Source organism: Clarias gariepinus, chromosome 14 (genome assembly GCF_024256425.1).
Source record: "Clarias gariepinus isolate MV-2021 ecotype Netherlands chromosome 14, CGAR_prim_01v2, whole genome shotgun sequence".
In the NCBI taxonomy this organism is placed as follows: domain Eukaryota; kingdom Metazoa; phylum Chordata; class Actinopteri; order Siluriformes; family Clariidae; genus Clarias; species Clarias gariepinus.
In genome coordinates, this window is record NC_071113.1 from 13,398,582 (window position 1) to 13,414,506 (window position 15,925).

General features: G+C 36.5%; 1 protein-coding gene across 2 annotated transcripts; it reads right to left on the reverse strand.

Annotated features, from left to right (window-relative positions):
- Nucleotides 1-924: 924 nt before the first annotated feature.
- On the reverse strand, nucleotides 925-15,783 carry eif2ak1 (eukaryotic translation initiation factor 2-alpha kinase 1). Of its 2 annotated transcripts, none has more exons than XM_053512216.1 (15): nucleotides 15,459-15,783; nucleotides 9,166-9,333; nucleotides 8,385-8,521; nucleotides 8,243-8,286; nucleotides 7,939-8,032; nucleotides 7,768-7,848; nucleotides 7,565-7,661; nucleotides 6,361-6,421; nucleotides 5,945-6,278; nucleotides 5,760-5,853; nucleotides 5,488-5,594; nucleotides 3,554-3,683; nucleotides 3,333-3,412; nucleotides 2,951-3,184; nucleotides 925-1,180 (listed from the first exon to the last, which is right to left on the reverse strand). In XM_053512216.1, the coding sequence occupies exons 1-15, from the start codon at nucleotides 15,604-15,606 to the stop codon at nucleotides 1,061-1,063; spliced, it is 1,929 nt and encodes a 642-aa protein (XP_053368191.1). In that variant the 5' UTR covers nucleotides 15,607-15,783; the 3' UTR covers nucleotides 925-1,060. The 2 variants fall into 2 exon arrangements, with proteins under 2 accessions (XP_053368191.1, XP_053368192.1); XM_053512217.1 differs by lacking the exon at nucleotides 15,459-15,783 and adding an exon at nucleotides 9,729-9,863.
- Between the last annotated feature and the right edge of the window lie 142 nt (nucleotides 15,784-15,925).

Genomic DNA, 15,925 nt, shown 5'->3' on the forward strand with positions numbered 1-15,925 from the left:
GTCTTAAACATGCAATGAGTTCACTGTACTCAAATGGTCTCCACAAGCACCAGATCTCAGTCTAGTAGAGAAGCATATTTGGGATGTAGTGGAATAGAAGATGCTTATCGTGGATGTGCAGCCGACAAACTTGTTGCAACTGTGTAAAGGTGTACTTAAATGAAGTGGCTGTTGTGTGTGTGCGTGTGTGTGTGTGTATGTATATATATATATATATATATATATATATATATATGAAAGAGAGAGAGAGAGAGAGAGAGAACATCTGGCACAAAAGTCTGGCATAAAAGTTATTTAAAAATAAGAATTACTTTCCATTGACTTTACAGCACCTGTATATATGCTGAATATAATAATGTTAAACATTTCTAGTATGGTGAACTGATATAAAACTGAACAACCAGAATTTGTCATATACTGATTGGATTTCCTCCTTTAGTGCAATCCTTTTTCTGGGGCTGATTCAGTATTACAAACTTAAGATGACCCAAAAGAAAAAGATCTGAATGGAGTTTTGGTTTTATTTTCCCTGCAATTTTGGGTCTGAAATGAAAAGGGAAAAGATAGAATTAAATGTATGGGAAAATGGCTCTGGATCCACTGCTTTGGGGTACCCTGCATAATTGTGGTACCATTGTGACTGTTTTGTTTATTTATTTTTTTGGCTTTCACTTTGTATTTTAAACTTTTGTCAAAGTATTTTGATAGACATCTTTCTCTAATCTGCAGAGATACAGTATTTCTCTTATCTGTTGTTAAAATGACTATAGACTATAAGGGAATCTGCAAAACACAAAACACATCTCTCTGTTTCTATTCATTTCAATTTGTTTACAGCTCAACAGTCTTACCCAGAGTTTGACACAGGGGTCACATTTGGACAACACCGATTTAGTAACTTGCAAATGAATAAAGCAACTATCATAAACATATCAAATACTTTATTGGTTTAAACACAGAAGGAAAACTTGAAATTGTTGCCAGAAATCCACAGTCTACAGGGCAACTTGTCACAGGAATAAATAAAGAAAACTGTACACATAAGTCTCACTTGGCACAGTTATTTTAGTGATTCTCTCTCTGGTCCATTTTGTGAGGTTTGTAGTTTACTGATCTGTCTTCTGAGTTGAATGATTTCCTCTTCTTGCTCAGAAATTCTTCGTTGTAAACTGTGGATTACCTGGAAATTGAAGAGCACACAAACATAAATTCTAAATACATTTCATCTGGATTACCAATGCAGCACGAGTTTGCCTGATTACATAGCATCACCAAAAATCTGAGAAAGAACTTCAGAAACACATCTTCCTAAAATCTACCAGGTACATTGTCAATGATGCAGTCCACTTGTGTTTAATAAATTATAATTAAAGTCTAAAAATCTACAGGATATGTACTTCACTTCATAACAATCATGGAATAATAATAAAAGGTTTATTATAATGCGTAACAAGTTTAGTTTCTTAATGCCCATTATTCCCTTTAAATTTTCCTTTTTTAACCTGGCTAATGAAATTAAGAGATCAACCTACTTTCTATGTAAAAATAAGCTAATGTGCATATTTTCATGTACCTAAGGTCTAAATAAAACAACATGTGAATCAATAATTACAAGTATATAAATACTTAAATTTACATTGATCTGTTCACTTAGGCAGCTAGAACTAAATTGGAGTGGTGTATTGTGAACCCGTTTCCTGTATATAATAATATGGAAAGTTCTAGAAAATTCTCATATATTTTATTACATTTATATATATTTATATTATAAAAAAATGTAAGTACTAAAAAATCTCTTTAATATAAATTTTATTACCTAGGTTACAAAAGCAAAGTTAGAAGAGAAAAAAAATGGTCTTTTCTAATCACTTAAATAATAAGCAATTTGGAAACAACACCTTCTGACTAAAAACTGGAAAAAGTAAAAATAGTGGTATAATTTCTTAAGTGTTCTTAATAAATTCTGTATTTTACATAAAATGACTGAGGACCACTTTGTTATGTCCCCCACAAGCTTATCGTCCCCCTAAGTTTTAGATATGATTAATTATACAGGTAATCTGAACAATCCTTCAAGCCTTACAACTAGCCTGTATTATTACCTTTATTCCTTGTAATCATAAGTCATGAGTCTAGATACAACATGGCATGACTGAAAAATTCCAATTTAGTGAGGGAAAACAGCTTTTCAGTGTCACTACTACTGACCAAAGCAGCAGAAGATAAAATTCCTCAGAGCCTGCCACTGAGGAACTGTTTCTATTAAGCAATCTTCACACTGATAATAACTGCATATTTCATAAAAATACACATTGACTATGATTCATTAATACTGGATGCAGCTGGATATCGTCTATGTGAACCTCCATTAATGACATTTTATGATTTAATTAACTTATCTTCTAAACCGCTTTATTCTGTATTCAAGGTCGCGGGAACCTGGAGCCTATTCCAGGAGGCTTAGGGCACGAGGCAGGGTACACCCTGGACAGGGTGCCAATCTATCACAGTGCACACACACATACACACACTCATTCACACACTATGGGCAATTTGAGAATGCCAATTAGCCCAACCTGCATATCTTTAAAATGTGGGAGGAAACCCACCAAGCACACAGAGATGGGAATCAAGCCTGCCCGGGAATCAAACCCGGACCCTAGAGGTGCAGGGTGACAGTGCTAACCACTATACCACCGTGCCACTCATGGGGACCTGGAGCCTATCCCAGGAGGCTAAGGGCACGAGGTGTATATTCCTTTTGCATGCACACATTTAATGAAAGTTTTGTGAAATTATGTGGCAACATGTTAATGACTTTAAAGAAATCGATCAAAATTCAGGCTGTGGTTACTAGTTACAATTGGACTCATCAAACATGATGGTAAAGAAGAATACTTAAGTTTATTTATTTTTATGCAACATTTATAAGCCCCTACAGACCACATACCACGTCTTTGTTGTTAAAGAGATCACTTTTCAGTAGTTGGGATGCACTTGGTCGCAGTGAGGGGTCCAGGCTGGTCATCAGTTTAATTTGCTCGGTCAGGGCTGGCCAGTTTGTGTACAGGGCTTCTGGAACCTTCCCTTTTCTCAGATCTCCAAGTGTTCTCACACGTTCCATCTCTGTCCCAAACGGCTGGAACAGCTCCACAGCAATCACCCCAATGCTGTACATATCTGACTGCAAACACAAGACAGATTCTTTGAGACCCGGGCTCAGACAAAAAACAGAACTTGGTGTCTACCACCAGGCAGTTCAGCGAGCTTTTCCATACAACTGGTTACACTAATAATATATTTCAATATGTATAAAAAGTAGATTTAATTACCTTTGAGTCATAATTAGAACCCTGTAGCTGTTCTGGAGAAGCATAAACAAAAGTACCCACTCCTGTAGTGTGAGAGGACTCTAGAAAAAAAACAAGTTATTATTGACACAAAGGCTCTAAAAAAAACCCCAAAGAAACATGCAGAGTTTAATAGAACTGCATAGGATGATGGTGTAGCATGGTTATTTTTCAACATAATGAACTAGTTACTTAGATCTTACCTGCATTTCCATTTAAATGAGAACCGGAGATGAGCTGTTCATTTTCATTTATCACAATATCCGTACAAGCCAATCCAAAGTCTCCGATTTTTACATGGCACTCGTGCCCATGCAGAAAAATATTCCTTGGCTGTAAACAATCATAAGTGACAAAAACTGATGCTTACTGGATGTTTCTTTCCCATAGAAATCTGTGTGAATTTTATAAACAAGCAGATTCTGAAATACTTAAACCAGCTCTGGTTGCACAGACAACCAAAGTCAAAGCCAGTAGAATCATCCTTTTGATGTAAACATTAAATGACACCTGTAACCTGTGGCTACATGTTTTTTTTTTTTTTGCATTGTACTGCTTCCACATCACACTTTATTGGATAATTGTGCAAGTGATCAGGTAACAAACTTAAATAATGTTTTTGATTGTGTAAAGCTGCTTTGCGACAATGACAATTGTAAAAGCGCTATACAAATAAAATTGAATTGAATTAAATCACGTCAGCAGCTGTTTCTAATACAGTGGCCAGTATATGTTTACATATCCTTTCCACCTCACAACACAGTTCTCTATTTGTCGTACAGTGCTTCCCTAGACTGACAAAAATGTTGTGTGTTCTTGTAAACTGTACTGCTACGCTGTACAAATCCAGTGCTGTCTTGGTGTTACATTAGATTTATTGTGGAGATACAATGTCTTTGTCCATCTGTTCAACTGACAAATTTGGCTACAAGAATGTAAATACAGTATGTGATGAATACTTTAGCTATGATTCATAGATAGGGAGGAGGTGTTCCAACCAGGAAGATAGTCTGTTTTTTTAGTATTTATTTTTATGATTGAGTAAGTTGTAAGATTAAATAAAAAAAGGAAAAAAAGTTTTGGGGGAAAAGATGAAGATGGCTGTTGTAAATCATTATCCAAAAAAAGTCAGTAAAACAGAATGAATTCTTTCTATGGTACAATATATGACTGACTGCTAATTACACTAATAAACAGGTGGATATACAGTAATGTTTAAAAAGTCTTCATGTTATACTTTTGCCTCCTTATTTTTGCCCTGTACCTGACTAGTTTCAGAGAAATGATTTTTGTTTGTTAAGCCACACAGTGACCTGTGAATCATTCAAACATAAAAACATCTAACTTAAGGCATGAACCAGTGAGAAAAAGGTGCAGATGATGACAGATTATCAGGCATGTGATCGTGTATACTGATTATGATGAATGCGAAGTGGTTGGAACAGATGAGTTGCGAAATGAGGTTGCTGAAATGAGGTACATTTAGGCATTAGCAGCCTGTCACAGTAAAACATTTGTTATCATTTCGTTACATTTAAACTAACTCAAAGCTTTTGCAAATTATTGTAATTTTTTAAACTGCAAATGTAAATATGGATGCCATATATGGCAAAAATACCACTGACTCTACAATAAATCCTTCTGTGCAATAGGTAAAACTTTGCACTCTCTCTTTCTTAAACGTGGTATAATTATCTCGAATAAAACACTCTAGAATTGATTCATAAACAAGAAGGGCAATACAATATGATTGTTGCGTCCTTTGGTAATTAGATAGGATAGTTGTGTTCTATGTAAGCCACATGTAAACAAGGCACACAGCACAACAACTGCCACATTTTAAATTAGGAATCTTTGTGAAAAAATTTTTGAGCCTTAACAAAACCCAGCCTGCTTTTTTATATGCCTGTCTCAAGACTTCAGACAAATGGGTAAGACTGATGCACCAGATAACCTTTTCTGTCATAACTGGTATCAGATATACAAATCAGTGCAAAGTATAAATAAGTAGAATGGTTTCTTTTTACTATCACCCCCTTATTTTCTAAATTAGCACCTCATCTAACAGTTTTATTGCTGATCATTTCCGATTATAATCATGAAAATATAATGTATTTTTTCTTTTTTATTAACCTACCTTAAGGTCCCTATGCATGATTCCACGCGAGTGAATATACTCCACCCCTTCAAGTATTTTCTTTAAGATATCAGATGCTTGTTGAGTGTCAAATGATTGAACTGAGCCTGCAAAAAAACAAAATGTAACCACCATGCATTTATATTCAAAGATACTGTGCAAGAAAAATTTTACCCCTAATAACACAGAGCTAGTAACCCACGACGATTAATAATCCATTACGTACAACATATGAGGGGGCAGTGGTAGCTTAATAAATAAATGAAACTTACGTGTAGATATTGTAGAATTCCTTTCCTGAATCCATTCTTTCAATGAACGCTCACACAGCTGCATTTGTATATAAAGCATTAAATGGAATTGGACCTAGAGAACAGACATCAATGTCAAAATAATGAAGAAATTAAAACAGTAAGCTCTGACTGCATTGTCTGGAAGATGATAATAACCAACACACCTCTCCTGGATGTTTTTCAGCCCATGGCTGACTGCTCATATCAACATATGACTCCTCGGACACTGTTGAACCTTCCCACCGAAGTGCAGGGCAGTTCTCCCCAACAGAACGTGGCTCTCCCAGGAACGCACACGGAACAAAGTTATGTGGGTTGTGAACATTTTTTGTGGACAGTGCCTGATTCCTCTGCTCTTTTGCCAAAGCAGATCCCTGAATATTATTTAGGCTGCTATTTAGCACATTTGTAGACTGTCCTTTTCTGTCCTTTGAACATTCAGAGTTTTCAAAAACGATGGATGATCCACTGGAGCTACCGGTGGTCTTCTCAACAAGTCTGCAAAACAAACTCATTTTGATGAAACTACAGGAAACATGTTACACTGCTTGAGTTCAGTAAAGAATGTAAAAGATTTTACCTTTCTGCTTGTGACAGTGTTTCTAAGGCTGGTATATCAGATTGAATTGTAGGTGCACCATCTAGAAGGAAAAGACGTGAGTAATTGTTCAACAGTTAGTTCTGGTTGACTAATATAATTAACCAAGCAGTGTTCCAAGGATATATATATATAAGGACCTTTTAAGGAGTATGTGCAAGTCATTATAACCCATCTAACAGGCTGCCTGTAAGCGTATCTTGTTTGGGATCTATTTCTAATAGCTAAGCAAATTTAAACACAACTTTCCGCCATATCTACTTGTCTAAAATGTTTACCTATTTAATATTAATATCTTGCTTATAGAATTTTTATTTAAACATTATACAATCATGCAGTTATGCATTGAATATTGGCACTGGTGTGGTTAGCCACGGCACTCAGTCTACAGCTAAACCTAGCTATTCAGATATATACAGTAATACAACTACTCTCACTGTTAATCAGGGAAATGTTTGTTCAATTTGTTACTGTCTACGCTAAAGACACGTCCACACAGTGGTTTGTTTTGGCTTGCATACATGGACATAAAATTAAGTAAGAATGTGCTCAGTTTAAAAAAAAAGTCTCAGTTAAAACTTAATAAATAAAATGTTTACACTCTAGTGAATCACCATCAATAGAGGTATATCATAGGATAATTAAATGAGGCAACATACAACAATGATAATTATGGATTTAATTCTTGAGAGATTATTATTGCACACTTACTATATTGTAAGGACTGTAGCCTATCCCAAGGGACCTACAGCACTATACGGGGTACACCCCTGGACAGGGTGCAAATCCATCACAGGGCACAAGCATGCACACACAATACAGGCAATTTGGAAACGGCTTTGGTCTTAATCTGCATGTATTTGGACTGTGGGAAGAGACCAGAGTACCCACACGGAGAGAACATGCAAACTCGAACATAGACCCGATTCGAACCCTTATCCCCGGAGGTGCCATGCCACAGTGCTGCCATTGAAAATTACCACAGAAAATCACTAATGATATGAAGAATTCAATTAAACAATCCAATAACTTCAAACTTCCTGTTTAAAATTTTATACTACAGAGCCAACATTAAATATCTTGTGTTACACTATTCTACTGGTAAGCGATGGTATACAGAAAGCCTGAGTTGCAGAAACTGTGCAAGATATGTGTTTAAAATGCATACTTAATTTCAGTGACTTACTCTTCACAGCAGGTTGCACATGCTCCATCCATGCAGTGTGATATCCGACAATGTTCAGGTGCTGAAGACTGGAGAGAACTTTAACCTCCCGTAAAACCTACAGCAAATCGTTTGAACAATTTTACATATTACATTTCTAAACATTCATAGATATTCATGACAAACTAAATAAGCTGCTATACTATTTCAGAATATTCCTCTACCTTCATACAGTCGGTCCTCGTCACATTCTTAATCAGAATCTTTTTTACAGCGTAATTCTGTCCATCCAACTTGTTTTTCACCTGTTGAAAACACCGAAAACAAATGTCTTTGAAGCAAAAATAATAATAATTAAAAAAACGCAATATAATGCATCTCATAGATTACCACACCTTAACGACTTTTCCATATGATCCTCTGCCCAGTGGTGAAATTTCTTCGAATTCACTGAGGTAGCGAGAGGTTTGAAACAGGCCATCTTTTGTTCTGAAATAAAAAGGACACTAATTTATTTACTCTATATACATATTTATATATTAATTCCTAAATTGTTGCAGCCAAATTTTTGTTTAGAAAAAAATCTACACTTTAATGTTATCTTGATTGCTTCATTTTAAATGCTTTGTGATTAAATAGGGAAGCAAAATAAATAAATTACTGTCCAAAAACTTATGGACTTGACTATGATCGTCTCACCTTAGCACAGGGTTTTGCCCATCAGCATTTAGGTACCTTTGATTCTGTTAGGAAACAAAGTAAGAAATCAACCTGAAATAATCTCTGATTAAAATTCTAAAAAAAAAAAATAAGTGATAGCTGTTCACATTACTGGGTTTACCTGAGGAAACAGGGATGAACTGGCTGCATGCAGGAGCTCAGCGAAGGCCCGGCTGTGTTGCAGTCTCACTGTGCTGAACTCATCACTGACAGCCAGGGGGGAGAGGAGGTTCATTGCTGCTAGTCGCTGACCAATCACTAAAATAGGACAAAAAAGAAAAAAAAAATCATAAAAATACTATTAATTATTAATTCTCTGCTAGTTTATTCACATTAGGGGAACTGTGATGTTGGTTTAAATTAGATACTATAAACATTGAAGAGAATCAAAATAATCTCACACAGCTAATACGGCTGCATTTGAAAACAGACAGATATAAAATTTATTCGCGGTCACGCAACTGAATTAAAACTATATAATGTCCTTTTGCATACAGTACATACACATACAAATTACATTAATTCTTTTCCATATATGGATTTCCATATGGCTTATCCTGAGGTATAGGGGGCGTGGAGCCTGTGGAAGTTAAGCAAATTAAAAACAAGTTTTTTTCAGAACATTTACTTTTTACATTTACGGTATTTGGCAGACATCTGTATCCAGAGTGACTTACAGAAGCAGTTAAAAGTTGCTGTTGGTAAATATGTACTGATAGTAGTTACTAGTAGACACTAGGTCACAGACTATGAAAAACATCTACTCAATGATGTATCATGATTCTTTTGTGTGGTAATTCATGTATCACGTAGACTTCAAAATATTTTAATTCTATTTTATTTAGGAACCTTGTAAATAGTATAGCAAAACAGGAATGTTTTTTTTTTTTTATTGACCTTACCTTTGAACAGCATACGAGATTGTGCAGGGTCTCTCTCATACACAAAGCACAAATGCTCAAGCAGAGACCCCAGCAGCAAGTGATTAGGAATAGCAGAGGCAAACTCCTTAATGGAGGGATACTGTTTTCCTGCCATCAATAGCTCATAGTTATTATCCGAGTCTGAAGCTGTGGAAATACAATAATAAGAAAAGAAAGGGGCATGTTACATCATGTGGCTGTGAGGACTAAGTTAAAAATATACTCAGAAATAGATGTCACTACATTTGATCACACTATTCTCCTGTCCCAAAAGAGCGGGACATTTTAAAAGTTTATTTACGTTTTTATGTAATGAGTTATTATTACAATTATTTATTTGTATGAAATATATTTGTATGCAAGTTAAAAATATTTAATCACCACATAAATATTAAACCATCAAAAAGCCCAGTCCCACTACCAGACTACTTTCTACTTTCAAGAATGTACACACAGGCACAGTAATTGGGTTGGCCATATCAGGACTCAGGAAAAACAAACACAATGAATACAGTAGGTCTGGTTAAAGCCATGATTCCTACCTGCAGCAATAAACTTAGCAATCAAACTGGCAATGTCTCTCTGTTCTGAATCCATTTTGGTTTCGGCTACATTCGCATTAAGATACTATAAACATACTAACTGATGCTACATCTTCACTACACAGTTATGAGCAGGGCAGGGATGGGCATCGCTTATCAGCATGAAACATGTTATTCCCCACCTCGTTAGTGCTATGACTAGGAGGAAAACATAAAAAAGAACTATTTATATATATTTATATATGTGAGTTTTGTGTTTAGTAGCTTTTATGTAGCTTTTGTGTTGTAAGTCTTATGTGTTATAAAGTTTTACACACCAGTTAATGCTAAACTATCTGTAACGCAATTACATATCTTCTAAGGAACCGTTCAGAGTTCACTGCTGTGGATTAGGTTGTGGAAGATTTCTGTAGGTTATTACATGTGTGTGTGTTGTGCGTGTGTGTGTGTGTATGTGTGTGTGTGAGTGTGTGTTTTCACAATGTTTTTCCAGGACATTAACTAATGATCAGGCCCTTAATGCTTCAGATGCTGTTACACACAGGGGTAAAAATAGTTTGGTAATATGCTTAAGTAACAATTACTATACCTATCAAGTGTTATTATATATTTTTTTTTATAAAGTAAGGGTTTTTACTTTAAAATTCTTTAAGAAAAATATACATTTTTGCTCCTTATTTAATCACCTGAAGAGGTCCCCTGGTGGATTAGTGCTTTTAGTGCTCTGATAATGCTATTTTAAGCGAAGGCTCTCTTGTTTTTCTAAGGATTCTTCTAGGGCCCAAGGCACTATGACATCCTGTCATCGCCATTGCTCCTGAGTGCGGCTCAGGACCATCACTGGAGATTTTGGCACATATACATGTCGGTAGATCTCACTGAGCTGAGAACACACACTGAGCTAAGAACACACACACACACACACACTATGCAAACAGCTCTGTCAGGATTCATTTCAAAGGTAAAGTGCAGGTTAATTTGTTTTATTTTTACTTTGATTTTGTATTAATTTTGTAATAGTTTTTGTATTAATTATTTTTAGATGAATATTTTTGGGTTGTGGAACGAATCATCTGAGTTTCCATTATTTCGTATGGGGAAATGTGTTTTGATATACAAGCACACTTCCAAAAAGAATTATGCTCGCAAACTAAGGATCCACTGTACAGTATGTCATTACCACAACAGATGTTCATTAGATATTAATTTAATTAATAGAAAATAATACTTTGATTTCAAATGTATGTGAAGAATGTACAGTCGTGGGCAAAAGTTTGAGAATGACACAAATATTAGTTTTCACAAAGTTTGCTGCTAAACTGCTTTTAGATCTTTGTTTCAGTTGTTTCTGTGATGTACTGAAATATAATAACAAGCACTTCATACGTTTTAAAGGCTTTTATCGACAATTACATGACATTTATGCAAAGAGTCAGTATTTGCTGTGTTGGCCCTTCTTTTTCAGGACCTCTGCAATTCGACTGGGCATGCTCTCAATCAACTTCTGGGCCAAATCCTGACTAATAGCAACCCATTCTTTCATAATCACTTCTTGGAGTTTGTCAGACTTAGTGGGCTTTTGTTTGTCCACCCGCCTCTTGAGGATTGACCACAAGTTCTCAATGGGATTAAGATCTGGGGAGTTTCCAGGCCATGGACCCAAAATTTCAACGTTTTGGTCCCAGAGCCACTTAGTTTATCACTTTTTCCTTATGACATGGTGCTCCATCATGCTGAAAAATGCATTGTTCTTTACCAAACTGTTGTAGGATTGCTAATGGAGGGTACCATTCTTTATTCATGGGCTGTGTTTTTGGGCAAAATTGTCAGTAAGCCCACTCTCTTGGATGAGAAGCAACCTCACACATAAATGGTCTCAGGATGCTTTACTGTTGGCAGGACACAGGACTGATGGTAGCGCTCACCTTTTCTTCTCTGGACAAGCCTTTTTCTAGATGCCCCAAACAATCGGAAAAAGGCTTCATGATTATGAATATGAATATGATTTTGCCTCAGTCCTCAGCAGTCCATTCACCATACTTTCTGCAGAAGATCAATCTGTCCCTGATGTTTTTTTTGGAGAGAAGTGGCTTCTTTGCTGCCCTTCTTGACTCCAGGCCATCTTCCAAAAGTCTTCGCCTCACTGTGCGTGCAGATGCGCTCACACCTGCCTGCTGCCATTTCTAAGCAAGCTCTGCACTGGTGGCATGCCGATCCCGCAGCTGAATCCTCTTTAGGAAACGATCCTGACGCTTGCTGGACTTTCTTGGATGCCCTAAAGCCTTCTTAACAAGAATTGAACCTCTTTCCTTGAAGTTATTAATGATCCTATAAATTGTTGATTTAGGTGCCATCTTAGTAGCCACAATATCCTTGCCTGTGAAGCCATTTTTATGCAACGCAATGATGGCTGCACGCGTTTCTTTGCAGGTCACCATGGTTAACAATGGGAGAACAATGATTTTAAGCATCACTCTCCTTTTAACATGTCAAGTCTGCCATTATAACCCAATTAGCCTGACATAATGATCACCAGCCTTGTGCTCGTCAACATTCTTACCTGAGTTAGCAAGAAGATTACTGAAATTATCTCAGCAGGTCCTTTAATGACAGCAATGAAATGCAGTGGAAAGGTTTTTTTGGAAAGTTAATTTTCATGGAAAAAAAGGACTATGCAATTTATCCGATCACTCTTCATAACATTCTGAAGTATATGCAAATTGCTATTATAAAAAATTAAGCAGCAACTTTTCCAATTTCCAATATTTATGTAATTCTCAAAACTTTAGGCCACAACTGTACAAATGATCTTCTTTCAGGTTTGTCATGTCACTTTGAAAAAATGTCAGGTTCTATTAAAATATAAAAAAGGTTGTAAACTGTGGAAGGTGTTGCAGTAATGAGATAAATCAATCAAAATCACAAACAGTTAAATTAAAAATAATTACTTCAAAACTTCACGTAAATGTGCACGACTATTAATAATACATTTTTTTAAATGTGAGAATTTATTTGCTTTTCTAACAGTATTCATGTTTTCAGAGTGTTGCGGTATTGAGAATTTTTGAGACTTATTTCGGAAATTATGTTCGAAAAAAGTTTTTAAATTAATGTTTACAAATACTTCAGACTTGGTTGTTAATGTCTGGAAAAAAGTTAATTTATGCATTTTTTTTATTTCCATGCTTAAAATTATATTGTGATAATATCGTATCAAAAGGGCTCTATTGATTCCCATCTCTCTCTCAGTGCATCCTTAGTGCTGCCCCCAAGGTAATGAGGAGCTTCACTGTACTCTTTACAAATCTCCAACACTGTGAGGCTTTTTTATTTTCCATTCTTGATTTGCTCTTTTCCTAAATAATTCTTACTTAATTCTTAACGGGCTTTGGAGTAAGGTCAGGACTGTACTGTGGATATGGCATTAACTTCTGTTATCTTAGCTTCTATTAGATTTTGTAATGCACATGTGGTGTAGTGAGCAGGTTGAGGTCTGCATTAGCCTGCAACAAAATAGAACGTCTTTGGTGATCAAACCAGGTCATTTTTTCCCCAATGACCTTTAAGGAAGTTTCTGAGAAGCCAGTGTTTTAGCAGTGGTGATGACATGAAGCACGCAGTATTATCATGGGTCTGATGTACTGAGAAAACGTTTTACCTTGATAACATCCAAGCACTTGTGAAACCCTAAGCTAAGTCCATTAGAGAAAAAAGATCATTTTGGGAATCATTTTCATGTTGACTGGATGAAAAATCCAGGTAAAAATTGTGGTCTGTGCATTAACTGATCACAGGGATTCAAGTTGTACAATGTGAACTGGTCAGCCAGTGATTTTAAAAGAAAACATGTAGTATGTATTTTATTACAGAGCTGCCAACTCACGCAATCACTCGTCTTCACACGCTCTCATGCCATCCTGTGCGGAACAGGCAAGCAAAAACACTAAGCTCCAGCCTGTTTTTGATAAGTTGGCTATATTCTGAAGTCAAATTGTTACATCATCATTCCCTGACATATACTGGTGTACTGTAGCTGGAGCACACCGGCATGACGCTCTGCCACTTTGTTCTGTCCAAGTGAAGAGAAGTATGTCAGTGGGACTGACAATCCAGGGTGCTTGTATTTCTGGGGTGAAATATGAGGGATATGGATGAAGAACGATATGAAATACAGGTAAACCTTGGATTGCAAGCATAATTCGTCCTGCATGATTTTATTTCAAAGCTTTCCTGCTGCAAAAGGAGGGAGGCTCAGATGATTCATTCTATGACCCAACAATATCCATATAAAAATAATTATTACAAAATGTAGAGTAAAAATAAAACAAATTAACCTGCATTTTACTGTCAAAAAGCATCCCGACAGAGCAGTGTTTCTGTTAGTATGTGTACAGTTGTGGCCAAAAGTTTGGAGAATGACACAAATATTAGTTTTCACAAAGTTTGCTGCTAAACTGCTTTTAGATCTTTGTTTTCTCTTGTTTCTCTGATGTACTGAAATATAATTACAAGCAATTCATATGTTTTAAAGGCTTTTATCGACAATTACATGGCATTTATGCAAAGAGTCAGTATTTGCAGTGTTGGCCCTTCTTTTTCAGGACCTCTGCAATTCGACTGGGCATGCTCTCAATCAACTTCTGGGCCAAATCCTGACTAATAGCAACCCATTCTTTCATAATCACTTCTTGGAGTTTGTCAGAATTAGTGGGTTTTTGCTGTTGTAGGATTGCTGTTGGAGGGTGTTTTGGTACCATTCTTTATTCATGGCAGTGTTTTTGGGCAAAATTGTGGGTGAGCCCACTCGCTTGAATGAGAAGCAACCCCACACATTAATGGTTTCAGGATGCTTTACTGTTGGCAGGACACAGTGCTCACCTTTTCTTTTCCGGACAAGCATTTTTTCCAGATGCCCCAAACAATCAGAAAGAGGCTTCATCGGAGAATATGACTTTGCCCCAGTCCTCAGCAGTCTATTCACCATATTTTCTGCAGAAGATCAATCTATCCCTGATGTTTTTTTTTTGGAGAGAAGTGACTTCTTTGCTGCCCTTCTTGACACCAGGCCATCTTCCAAAAGTCTTCGCCTCACTGTGTGTGTAGATGCTGACTCTTTGCATAAATGTCATGTAATTGTCGATAAAAGCCTTTAAAACGTATGAAGTGCTTGTAATTATATTTCAGTACATCACAGAAACAACTGAAACAAAGATCTAAAAGCGGTTTAGCAGCAAACTTTGTGAAAACTAATGTTTGTGTCATTCTCAAAACTTTTGGCCATGACTGTACAGAACCCAGGGTTCTGTTCCACACCCCTGCCATGAAAGGTGATGGATCCACTGAGTCCGTAACCAGAAAGATTCCTGTGAATGAATGAAGGAACGAATTTTAACAACAACGCATTTTCTGAGACATTCATACCTGTGGCATGTCAAGGTATGAAATGGCAATGGTTTATGATGTATGTGAGGTATGGATTATAAATGTTTTAGATGGTAAATGTTAATCATTTTAATTAATAAAATCTACTTCACCCTCGGCTGATTGATGGGGTAAAAGGTGGTGTTTTTTTTGTGTACTGATTTGAGATATGATGGATCTGATGCAGTCAATGACTGTATACCTTTTATAAAAAACAAAAAACTCAGGGAGAACTAACATGAGTGTTTGTGCCATGCTGTGTGTGCCAAGTTGATTTCGGGTCACGTGACCTTTAATCAAGGGACTCACTGTCAAACTGGACGTCCTCTTCGTCCTGTGTAAGCTCGAACACTGCTCCAGGAAATGTCCCTGTGTCCCTGGAAAGTTGTGTGTGCAGCACCACGCTGTGACTGTCACTCATTACACCAGCTCTAATTCTAGAACCTTCTTCTGCCATGACACTTTAGACAATCCTTACTTAGTAAAGTTATGACAAGAGGTAAAGTCCAAGTTAGGATTTTCCATTAAGCGGTTTAACATACAGTATTGTCCTGTAAAAACCATCTGACCGATAACCACTGAACAGCAGCTTTAATAATACAAAGAAAATCACCAGCCAGCCAGCCGTTGGTATTACGCCATATTGGAAGTAAGGGAGCGTCACAAAAGATCCGTACCGCTTCATGTCACGGTTCCAAACCTCTCCGAATTTCTTATCAGTATGCACAAATCCGTTTACAATATGATATAGACACTTCGTTTATTTATTATACAAG

Coding starts and splice junctions, on each gene's coding strand:
- eif2ak1 (XM_053512216.1), bottom strand. CDS start 15,606: ATGGCAGAAGAAGGTTCTAGAATTAGAGCTGGTGTAATGAGTGACAGT. Junction 3,413..3,553: donor TCATTTAAATGGAAATGCAG/GTAAGATCTAAG, acceptor TTTTTTTTCTAG/AGTCCTCTCACACTACAGGA. Junction 1,181..2,950: donor TCTTTAACAACAAAGACGTG/GTATGTGGTCTG, acceptor TTCAATTTCCAG/GTAATCCACAGTTTACAACG.